The following is a 12,328-nucleotide window of genomic DNA, read 5'->3' on the forward strand; positions in this document are numbered from 1 at the left end:
ACTTTTTTTATATACATATATTATTTTTATATTATTTTACATTTTTATACCAAATAAGGTTTAATTCGACAATTCTTCTATCTTCAACATCAGTAAATGTTTGAAATAAAAGTCTACATCAGACAATTTAGTGACTATAACTTGTTACAATATTTAATTTGTTTCAGAATAGAACTTATTTAACAGAAAGTAAAAAAAAAAATCATATTTATATCCAATGTATGCACAACTTATTTTATATTTAGGTTTTAGTCATAGTTAAAAAAATACTATTTTAGCTATCCATATATAAATAAGGTTTTATAAAATCTAGAAAGCTATATATAAGTATAGATTAACTCTGTCATGTAACTCTGTCATCTATAAAGTATAGATTAACTCTGTCATGTCATCACGGCAAATATATCTACAGCAATCTTATTATTTATGGCTTTATATTGACTGTTAACTGATGGGCAGTTATATATAATTTAACTTGTTTTTTTGTTCTTTTTTACCTTATTTTAAAAAATGACATGTGATATGAAATTACATGAAGCACTATTTATTACTATTGTGACATTTAGCTAAAATTGTTTAGATGAAACAGTTGTTCTGCGAAAGCCTTATAAAAACGAAGATAATGCGCTGCATAGTTACACACCTGTAAATGGACATGGAGAAGCTGCTTAAGATTTTTATTCATGTTAAAAAGAGCCAATAGACATGCGTAAGTGTTTTATGTTTTAGGAATTTTATATTTAGTTCTATATTTTTCAAATCTTCCCTTTATATATCAATAGAAGTGATTACCTTTTTTTACTCTACAGGAAAACTTTGTAGAACAATTTGCATGATTATTTTTGAAATCTATTTTGTTTCATTTATTATCGCAAATCTATTTAGAATTGAAATGTCCTACTGCACTTAATTTCTTACAGCAAAATTAGTTTTGAAAAATAAAGGTTTGCTAAGCCTGTATATAAGAACAATAGTTTTTTTAATTATTCAACTTTTTTTGACATTTATTATGAATTTACTTATGAATTACCAAATGTTTAGATTATTATAATATATTATTTTGAATATATTATTGAACTAATTTTAATTACAATTTTATCTTTTTTTAAAAATTACTTGTGATTAACTTAAACGTGATTGAATGAAAAATGTGATTAAACTTAATAATTAAAATTTAAAATAGGTTTGAAGAAAATATTTAACAGATAGAAAATGATAGATTTTAAGTAGCATGAATAAATAGATTACAATATTTTGTTGGTAAATATGATAGTATTTTGTTGTTATTTGTTAGTTTTTTGTTGTAACTATGTTAGTTTTCTGTTAACAGCTATGTTAGTACTTTGTTGGGCTTTAATGCTGTTTTCTCAAGATTTCATTATGTTAATTAAAAACTTTACAGATTTTCATTTTTTACATACTTACATATTGAAAGTTATTTTTTGTCAAAGGTTTATTTTAAACTAATTTTGAATGTATTTTTTAATATTTATTGATAATTGGGTCAAATTTCAATATAAACAACTACACAAAATTTATATAATAAATAAATGAAAAATATACAAAAAGGATCAGTTTAAATCAATTAAAATGTTTACTATTTTAAAAGTGGATAAAGAAAATTTTTTAAATTTTGATTGTTTTTCATTTGAAATAATGAAGAAAGTATTTTCTATGATCAAGTTAAGAAGAAAATAATAATTGAAATGCTTTTTATGTTATCCAAAAAAATAAGAGCTAAAAGTTACTTAGTTTATAAAAAAATAATTGTTTTAAATTATTACATAAAGCCTTATATATAATATAAAGTTTAATTAAAATTGTATATGAAACACTATTACAATATATTATTCATACGCTATATGTTATAGATGATATGATATATATGACACAATACTAATATATATTAGTTCAACACTTATATAAGAAAGTTTCTAAAGACCTTTGAAAAAAGTTTATAATTATATATTATGACAACCAAGTATTAAGAGTTTCTGGTGCTCTTTAGACTATTGAACAGTTTTGGCTATATGTATTACAAACATCGTGTATAATTTGTGCAAACCATAATTGTATAATAGCAGAGCATTTTTATTTTTATCATTTCTCAATGTGGTAACTAGTTTCTAATGCCTAAGACCATGAAATTAAAGTCTTCTATACTTGCATTATGTTACTAGGGTGGTGCGGGATGCATCGGGTGACACCATCACAACCTGACACAGAGGGATGACACCAAAGTTTAAAAATATATAAATTTAACAGAACTGCTCATGCTTATGTTAGTTTTTTTACCAATAGTTTTCAGGTTTTGATTTTTCAATATGTTTTTGATAACTCTGCTATTTCTTTACTTCACACAAAAATCTTTCGTCTTTATATTTTTTATTAGGCTTGTGTTCCCTAATAATTATTTTGTTGGAAAATTTCCGGCTCAAGTTAAAGAATAGGTTGAATTATTTCAATGGAAAATTGTAATTTTTATTAGTTTTAAATATAGGAAAATATTTCATTTGTTTTCATTTATTTAGACATTGTTTTGTTTTCACTGGTCAAACCAGTATTAGCATTTTATATAGACTATTTACATTAACCTTGTTCAATTTTATTTCTATACACATTTTATATGAACTACTTGGATACGTTAACGATGTTCAATTTTTTCTTTATATACATTTAATGTAAACTATTTGGATATGTTGTTGTTGTTGTTAATTTTTATGAGTTCTTATTTAATTCATGATTGTTTTAATTTCAGAGGTACTACCAAAAATTGCAACAAGAAACTCGCTAAAAGCTCGGGCAATTGACTTGTTAAATATTCTATGTGATGGTTTATAAATTTATATTGTTTGAAGATGGTTTTTATAGTTTTATATTTTTTATGACTTTGTAAATGCTTTTTTAATATATTTTTAGATGTTTTAATATTTGTTTTTTTCTATTGTAATTATTTTTAGAAAAATATTGAAATTTATTGTATTTTCTTTGAAATTTTTTTACATGATTCTTATTTTTCTCATTAAGTTCTTTTTTTCGTTTCAAATTATTTTCAGAACTTCAACGTATATTCGAACACATAAAACTTTTGTTATATTTCTGAAAATCAGTTTAAATTAAAAACAATCACAATGGTACTTTCCGCTCTGTAAAAAAAATATTATGGTTTATAAACTAACAAAACAGTCGCTAGCAATACTAGACTACAATACTTCTACGAATACAATTGATAGTTACAAAAAAAAACTTAATTTTTTATTACTTTAAATAAATTTTACGCCTATTATGATTGGATATTGTTATCAAATAACTTTATATTTTTTATATCAAAAATGTTGAAGAGTTTTATGTAGTCACAAATGGTCATCTCATCTTGCCAACTTAATTAGGAAAAGGAAATTATAGTTTTTGATTTTTTCTTTTTTTCTTTTTTCTTGGAAACGGTTACAACATTTAAATTCAACTAAGTAAATAAATTTGTTATGCCATTGTGGTCTTAAATTTCATTCCGAGCTTATTAACTATATCATATAAATTATCATATAGATCGTTTTTAATTTTGTAAAAATATAAAAACTGTGTTATATGAATTTAAAAAACAATTTTTGAATAGTATTAATAGAAATATCAGTTAAATTCTTCAATTTTTTTCTAATTCAGAAGTTTGTTGTGAGGGTGAAAGTACAGGGTTCGTACTGTACCTAAAAAAACCTGGAAAATTAGTTAGTTTTGGCTGAAGTCATGGAAAACCTGGAAAAGTCATGGAATTTTTTTTTAATCAGGTAGTCAGGGAAGAGCTATTCTTCCTTATCGGGAATTCTGACAGGGAAGTTACTCTTTTTACAATTAGGTTATTATGGTTTTGTTGGTGTTTAATTTATTTTGACAATTAATAAATATCCTACAGTGTTTCATAGGAAGGTGTGTGATTGCATGCCATTATATGACCACGCATATAATATTTTATTTTTACAATTTGACCAGGGCTTTTTAATTTTTTTTCAATTGTACTATAGATGCGCCTAAAAACTAAGCAAAAACTTAAGAGAAAATAACGGCAAACTAAAAAAAATCTTAACAAAATAGAAAAGTAAACATCAGAAACTTAAACTTTTAATTACGTTTGGAATAAAAAACTGATATTTTCTAAAGATTTTATATTATGCAAAACGCTTTTAAATCAAGTAACAAATCTTTTTTTTTTTTCATTTATTATTTCAATTTGATTGTTTTCAATAAATACATTTTATTTAAATTATGGTTGTTATTTTATTAATACAATAATTTCCTTTTTTATATTTATAGAAAAAAAAACTTTTTCTATATATATATATATTTTTTAACGATCAATTGTTTAAAACCATATCTATAACTTATTTTATAAACAACGACAACTTTAACTCTAAACAATTTTTTAACTAAATTTAAAAACTTTTGAAAGTTTTTATAAAATAAAAGCAATGGTTTTTACAAGCATCAAAATAACTATTAGATTATAATCCTTATGAAAATGAATTTTAAAACTGATAAACACTTTAAAAAGGTAAAACAATAAATTTATGTCATAATATTCATTTTATAATATTTTGTTACTGCTTTTTTTAGAATTAAAATAATGAATAAAATTTTAAAAAAGGCTTATTTTAAAGAAGAATGCTTATACAAAGAAAGTTACCCTCATTTTGACTCAGGGCTAATGTAAGGAAAAGATAATACCTAGGATAAACGCAAACTGTACCATATAATAATTTAACTTTCAAACATGGGTATTCAAGCATGAACTATTTAAACTAATTGACATAGGCTGCTGTTTGCTTTTAACACAGGAGCAGAATCAACTGATTGGGAAATTAAAAAGACGTTCTAAAGCTGCTTTATCTTATTTCACGATTCTCCTGCCAGAAAAAGTGACTATCAGTATCACTAAAGGTTCTGTGTTCCCGCTTGATTCCATGGTCATTAACATGAGTAACTGTTTGCCACCAAATTTTTATGCTCAGATCACACCTGAAAAAAATGAAAACATTGCTGCATCATCTTATCTCACTTAGAATATTAACTGCTTCTTATTCCAAAGTTATCTCACTTAAAATATTAACTACTTCTTATTCCAAAGTTATCAACCAGTTATCAAAGTTTATGTCATCAGAATTCGCAATTAATGTTTTCATTAGTCATGATCGAAAGAATAAACGTCTCAAAATTTTACTTCAAAGACATTGACATGTATCATCTGTAGAGTTTAGTGTCAATAAGGATGTTTTTACTGACAATATATCATTAGATGGTATTGTTACACACTAAAAAAAAAGGTAGAAATTTCTACCTTAGGGTAGGATATGTGATATACCCTTAGTAAGATATAATTTTCTACCTTTTAGGGTAGAAAATTATATTAAAAACAATTATTTGTCATACAATTTTCTAACTTAAAGGTATAATTTTTTACCTTATAAGGTAAAAAATTATACCTTACTAAGGGTATATCACATATCCTACCTTAATTAAAAATTTCTACCTTTATTTTTTAGTGTGTAGGCGGTACTTGTGCGTGATTTCATGCTTACCAACAACCTCAACTTCCAGATTACATCAGAAATGAAAGTTGCTTTTAAATCTGCATATCAATAATACCAACTCATGCTTAAAGAAGAGAAGTCAAAGACTAAAAAATGCAATGCTATATCAGAAAGCCATTATTTCATCTGAAAATGGAATAGCTAAAATCTCAAATGGGTCTCCTTACAAAAACTTCATTGATACTAGAAAAAGAGTTTGTCTTAAGTGTGGAACAAGTCGAAAAGGAAAACAATATTGCATTGGTCAGAAAAGCAAATGTTTTAAAAAGGAAAAATGAGGAGAAAATGAAAGACGTTACTAGATTGCAGGGAAAATTATTGATATAGGAGGAAAGGAGAAAGGAAATAAGAAAAAAAAGGAGGAAGAAAATGAATTAACAATTGTTGCTTTTTGACAATTTCCTCCATGAAATAAAATATTATTTATGTTTATTTTTATGCAAATATGGCTAGTTGAAAAACTTCAATTATTTTTTGCTCAATAAAAGATTTCTCTTAAAAGTTCTTTGTGTTTAACGGATCACATATGATAAAGCAGACCTTTTTTAATTATTTTCTTTAGATGGATTATAAGTAATTAAAATCTTTTCAAGGTTTATTTACGTTATTAGTTATTATCAGTTATAATTTTTGTATGGCAATTTAAACAAGTTTAACCAAGAAATTGTTTTGCACAAAAAAAATTTCTAAATAGGTAAATAGATTTTAAGAATTTTTTATTTCTTAATAGATAAATAGATTTTAGTTTTTATATTTGTTTGTATTTGTTTACTCGATTTTAGCTTATTGATTCCTAGTTAGTTATTGTTTCTAGGCCTTGTTTCAGCTTGTTTAAACAACATCTGCTTAAACCTCTGCATTTTCAGTTAATGATGTTTTTAATTAAAAAAAACTAGATCATGCGCAATTTAATAGGTTATTCTGGCTATCAATGCTCAAAATTTTAATGTTCCTAAGCTATATTTTGTTATACTGAGCTATTTTTATCTAAAGATATTGTTGGATTAGCAAGTAATCAAATGACTAACTTAAAGTAATTTCTGTTATAGACCAACTATTGCATAAGATGTTAAAAGATATTTGTGTTTTCAAACAACTTTATATTTACATAGGTGTTAATTTTTGTGTTAGTGAAAGATGATTTCAGGGCTCAAATTAACGCAAAAAAATCTAATTAGGAAACCGCCATCCCCCTCCCCCTTCCTCTCAACCCTGGCGTGAATAAATAGAATTGTTCTAATTGATAAATTAAAACATTATCGTCATAAAAACTTAAACTATATATTTGTGCAAGTTTCTATAAGCCATACGAGTCTATAATCTATAGACCAAACGAGTAAGATCAACCACGTTTTTTATAATTTATTGTTTCTTGATCTAACGTACTATTAAAAATTTGGCGTCCTATGATTCAACCGAATCGTAAATTTCAATTTAGAACCGAATATGAGAAATTTATTACACAACCGAAAATATTCACGAAAAAAATTAGAACCGCAATAATTTCAATCGAAGTCATAATTGTATTGAGAACCGAAAAAATTTCGATCGAATTAATAATCGATATGTCATTAATTAATTTTAGAACCGAAAAAATTTCGATCGAAAAACGTGAAATAAAGTTTTTAAATTAAATTAAAAAAAAAAAAAGAAAGGATTTTGTAATTCGATCCAAATTTTTTCGGTTGTAAAATTCAGTTCTAAAACTTTCGGCGCAAGAAAGGATTTTGTAATTCGATCCTGCAATAAAAGTATACTTATAGGTTCTAAATTTTTCGGTTGTGAAATATTTCGGTGATATTTTCGAGGATAAATATTTTCGGCTCTATCATGTGACACGAAAAATTTCAGCAAATTAATTTTTTCATTCAAATGATTTTAAGTTGATGTTTTTAACTTTTTCATTCAAATTGTTTTGCAACAAAAAGTGGATGAAAAAAATTTAGTCTAATAAATAGAATTACATTTTCTTAAGTTTAAGTTTACGCTATTAAAAGAAAATTTTTTTTTGAAAAGTTAAAACCAGAGGCTGCCTTTGAACTTTGGAGGCCCTGGCCAAGATCAAAATGTGAGCCCCCCCCCCCTGAAATGAAAAAAAAATTTTCTTAATTATTTTTATTAAATTATTATTACAGTCATGACTTCATTGAAACTTGACTTTACGAACTTTAATTAATTTTTTTTATTAATAAATTAATTTATTAGCAAATGTTTCAACTAATGCACTAATATCTATGTTCTTTAACTCGTCAATTTCAATTGATATCTCAGCTAAGCCTGTAAGTCTGCACTGTGACATATTTGATCTTAAGTTGGTTTTAAATAATTTAGGTTTTGAGAAACTTCTTTCTGCGGAAGCAACCGTGAGTGACAATGTCAATAAAATTCGCAAAGCTATAACTAAATTTGGAAAAGATTGTTCGTTGTGATTTTCTAAAATAAACTTGATCAGTGCCTTAGGGAGCAATTTTCCTGGAACCAAACTGGATATTGCTTTGAATAAATTCAGATGTGATTTCAAACAATTAATTTGAAATCACATCTGAATGTCCATCTTCAGTTAAGGCAACCTCTAAATCCTTGCTATGTTTCTTAAGTGCTTCAGTATTTTGGGTGACTTCTGGAATTTTATATAAGAATTCCAAAAGCTCAGAAAGTTCTTTCAGTTGATTAAATTGACTTGTTAAAGATGATAGCACTTGATCTACCAGTACATTGAAAACTTCCACCACATACTGTGTTTCTGGATTTAAAATTGGTCCACCCGCAGATCCATAGGAAAAAAGAGTTTTTTTCTTTCGGGGACGAACTGTGTTTTCAGCTTCAAACTGAGGACTTACTTCTGATTCATCTGCAATTTCATTAAAATAAGTCATTAAAATACTTGAGTAGTTGGTCAATTTCGGTTTGTGCTGTTGATAGATCATAGCCTGGAGACTGCATTTTTTTGCTGACCAAATTTACTTAAAATAATATGTCATACCATACACTCAAGCTTACCATGAATGTAAATTTGGACATTTGCTTGGCAAGATTATTTCCCTGAAATTTGGTAGATGTATCATACTCTGAACTGTTAGCAATTTCAACTAGAGCAAATCTAGTTGCAATTGCTAACAGTTACTAGAGAGATATCCTTTGTTTTTTAACACAGCACTAATTCGTTTGGGCATGGATTTGGCAAGATTTTCACATAGTCCTGATGTAATTTCTGTACACCATACATGACGAATAGCATTTTTTAAACCATCTAATGAACTGCAGTTCTTAGCAGATACACGCTTCTTGATTAACATCCAAAGATTTTCAATTGGGTTGAGATCTGGAGAATTTCCAGGCCAATCAAGCAACTGTATGTTTTTTGATCCAAGCCACTGCTTAACAGACTTCGCAGTGTGGCATGGTGCTGAATCATTTTGAAAAATTGTGCACTGATGAATAATCATGAAATTGATTAGAGATTCATCCAAAACGTTGAGGTACTTTTTTGCATTCATAGTTTCTCCTTTGGGCAAAAAGTATAAATCTCCGAGGCCATGAGCAGAAAAACAACCCCACACCATTACAGAAGGTGAATGCTTCACAGTTTTGCATGTGTATTTAGGATTGGTAGGATTAGAACTAGTAGGTCGACGAACAAAAAGCTTAATATCAGAGAACTGACGAAACATGGACTCATCACTGAACATCACCTGTGTCCACTGCTCTTCTGTCCAATCTTGATGCTTCTTGCAGAACTCAATGCGCTTTTTTCTCATCTTTTCAGTTACTAATGGCTTCTTAAATGCTGTTCTGAAGGTCACCAGAGGTTATTGAAGGATTCATCTTGACCATTGTTACCAAGTGACTCTAGGACGTCCAGACCTCTTTTTAGGAGACAGGGGGATAACCTGCTTTACAACACGACAAATTGTAGTGCGTTCAACCATGTAAATTGTTGCAATGTCTGCATGAGACATACCACTTTTAGCAAGACGTTGAATGCATGCTTTTCCTTCTTTACTAAGCTGCCGAATCTTAGCCATGATTTTCACTGTATTAACTGTTTAAGCTACAAAATTGTCTTTATAAATATATTTATACCTAAAGATAAAAATATAAGATAATAACACTGAGCCTACTGGCGTGGAAACATTGATTTGTGTAAAATTGTGCCTTGTTGCAAGACTTTTTGCCAGCACTGTAAGATATAAATAGAATCATTTGTATGGCTAACTTTTGTGAGTCTTTGAGTATATTAAGTAAATTTAATAGTTGCGTAACTGTAAGTCACTGTAGTAACTTAACTGGTTGTTTTGATTTAGTTTATTGCTAAATTTAATCTATTCAGTAAATCAAACTAAATAATAACTCTAGAATATTATTGCCTTTCACACAGAAATTTAGAGTAATTTAAATTCAAAAGCGCTTTATGTTGAATTAAAAATCTCTGCACAAGAGAGCAAATGCTTCTATTCAAATTTTGCATGACCTAATAAAAAACACTAACAAAAACATTACTTTTAAGAATGGCCAAAACAATGCTAAATTAGAAAAGGAAAAAAAATAAAGTAAAAAAGCAAACCGCCAAAATATTATTTTTAAGAAAAAACTAATCGCGAAGGTGTGAAATGCAATCGCGATTTGCCATCCCGATACGCCTAATTCAAGCCCTGGATTTATAAAATATTTTATGCGCATAATTTTTATGAAGATCATCTAAAACTTATGTTTTTCTGACACCTATGTTTTTCTTAGTGTTCATTCACAGTGATCCTTAATAATAAGTTCCATACTAGTATGAACAATGAGATCTATACTAATATCCAACTTAACTAATTGCTAAGTTTTATGTTTCGCCATTTATTGTACAATTTTAGCATTTCCATTATAGTAGATAGTAGTTTTAGAAATTTTATAAAAACCATTGCAAATGTTGATTTTCACTTCTAAAAATCACGCCGTTTTATTCTTGGAGTATATCATTAATAAACAAAAATCTATTACCTTTACAATTGAAAAAGAAATTAAATCAAAAATATCTTTTTTGGACCTAACTCTAAATAAAACAAACAATTCCACAATTACCACTGTTTTTCATAAGAAAACTTTCTCAGGACTTTACACAAACTTTTTTAGTTTAACTTCATTTTCATACAAAATCTGGTTAAATGTTTAATCAATAAAGCCTATAAAATAAGCAAAACTAGTTTCGGTCTTAGTCATGATATTAACAAACTTTTTCAAGTTCTCAAACACAACTTGTACCCATCTTGGTTGGTTAAGAAAATCTATAGCTCTTATATTAACCACACCAATGTTGACATTTCATCAGGTTTGGAAAACCTACAAAATTACCAATACTTAAAACTTTCTTATATTGGAAAAATATCTGATTTAACCAAATAGAGATTAAACTCAATCATTAAAAGATATTGTAAATTAATCGCCGTAAGATTGGTTTTTACTTCATTGAAAATTTCTAAAATTTTTTCCTCAAAATATCCCTTTAAGACTTTAAATCATTCATTGTCTATAAATTTGAATGCGCAGGCTGTAAATCCTTTTATATTGGCAAAACGATTTGCCATTTAAAGACACAAATAATCGAGCACCAAAAAAGGGATAAAAACTCACACATAAAAAGCATATTCATAAAAAGCATTAAAAGCATATTCATTCAAATAAAAACTGTTTTAATAGTTTTAATCATGCTAGTTTTTCAATTTTGGATTCGGCCACCAACAAATTTATATTAAGGGTGGAAGCAAACTTGAGTCAAGAAGCGAACTTGAGTCAAGTTCGACTTGAACTTTTCATTGTAACCAATAGCGGCAGAGTATGGATTTTCCCCTCAAAAAATGCTTTACCGCTATTGGTTACAATGCAAAGTTCAAGTCAAACTTGACTCAAGTTCGCTTCTTGCATTCGACCCTTAAACTCAAAGAAAACATGTACATGGAGTGGGAAAAACCCACTGTTAATAAACAAATGAACCCTGTAAAAATGACACTTTCAATCTAGTTCCTTTTAAAATCACCGGCTCTCTTATCGTTTTTAAAACATTTGTCACATTTTTTAATTGCGTTTTTATTGTATTTTTTATTTAAGGTCTCTATTAGTTCAACTTAATTTTACTAATTTGATTTAAGCATTTTAATATATTTTAACAGATGATGGCTATAATATAGTTAAAAGATGTATTTTATAAATTAATTGATTTTAACAAAAATTAAAAAAATTGTCTTATTTATTAGATAATTTACACATTTTGAGCTGAATAGAAACTTTGAAAATATATATGAACCTATGAAAATTTTGATGGAACAGTTTAATACTGTTTTTATGAATCTATAAAAGTTTTAATGGAGCAAATTAATACTATTTTTAATTACACAACAACTAAGTTAGTAAAATAAGAATATTGAAAAAGTGTATTGATAAGTTAACTTAATTACATTAGTATATTTATTTGCAATATATTTAGTCGTTATGTTACAAATCCGTTAATATGTATTTAAATATTACTATGTTAATTTTCTAATATGAAAAATTGTTTTTGACAAAATTAGAACGCCTTAAACTTATATTTGCTGGAGCTTATCTTGAGTAAAATAGTTCCAACAATAAATTTGATTCTAGTGATTCATTTATGGATATGTTCAAAGAGTGTGGTCAGTTTATGAAAAGTGTCTGCAAAACAATAAATAAAGTTTACACTGCAAGTCAATCTGTTGTTTTACTAGGTTCTTATATTGCTGAGTGTTTTA

General features: G+C 27.0%; 1 protein-coding gene across 1 annotated transcript in view; it reads left to right on the top strand.

Moving 5' to 3' along the window:
• LOC136081624 (dual adapter for phosphotyrosine and 3-phosphotyrosine and 3-phosphoinositide-like) overlaps positions 1-2,994 on the top strand; it is a 6,686-nt gene extending 3,692 nt beyond the window's left edge. Inside the window, exons 4-5 of the mRNA XM_065799135.1 lie at positions 581-709; positions 2,759-2,994. Coding sequence (XP_065655207.1) covers positions 581-672 — 92 coding nt within the window. The 3' untranslated portion in view covers positions 673-709; positions 2,759-2,994. The remainder of the gene's footprint in view (positions 1-580; positions 710-2,758) is intronic.
• Positions 2,995-12,328: the final 9,334 nt, after the last annotated feature.

Source organism: Hydra vulgaris, chromosome 06 (genome assembly GCF_038396675.1).
Source record: "Hydra vulgaris chromosome 06, alternate assembly HydraT2T_AEP".
NCBI classification, from domain to species: domain Eukaryota; kingdom Metazoa; phylum Cnidaria; class Hydrozoa; order Anthoathecata; family Hydridae; genus Hydra; species Hydra vulgaris.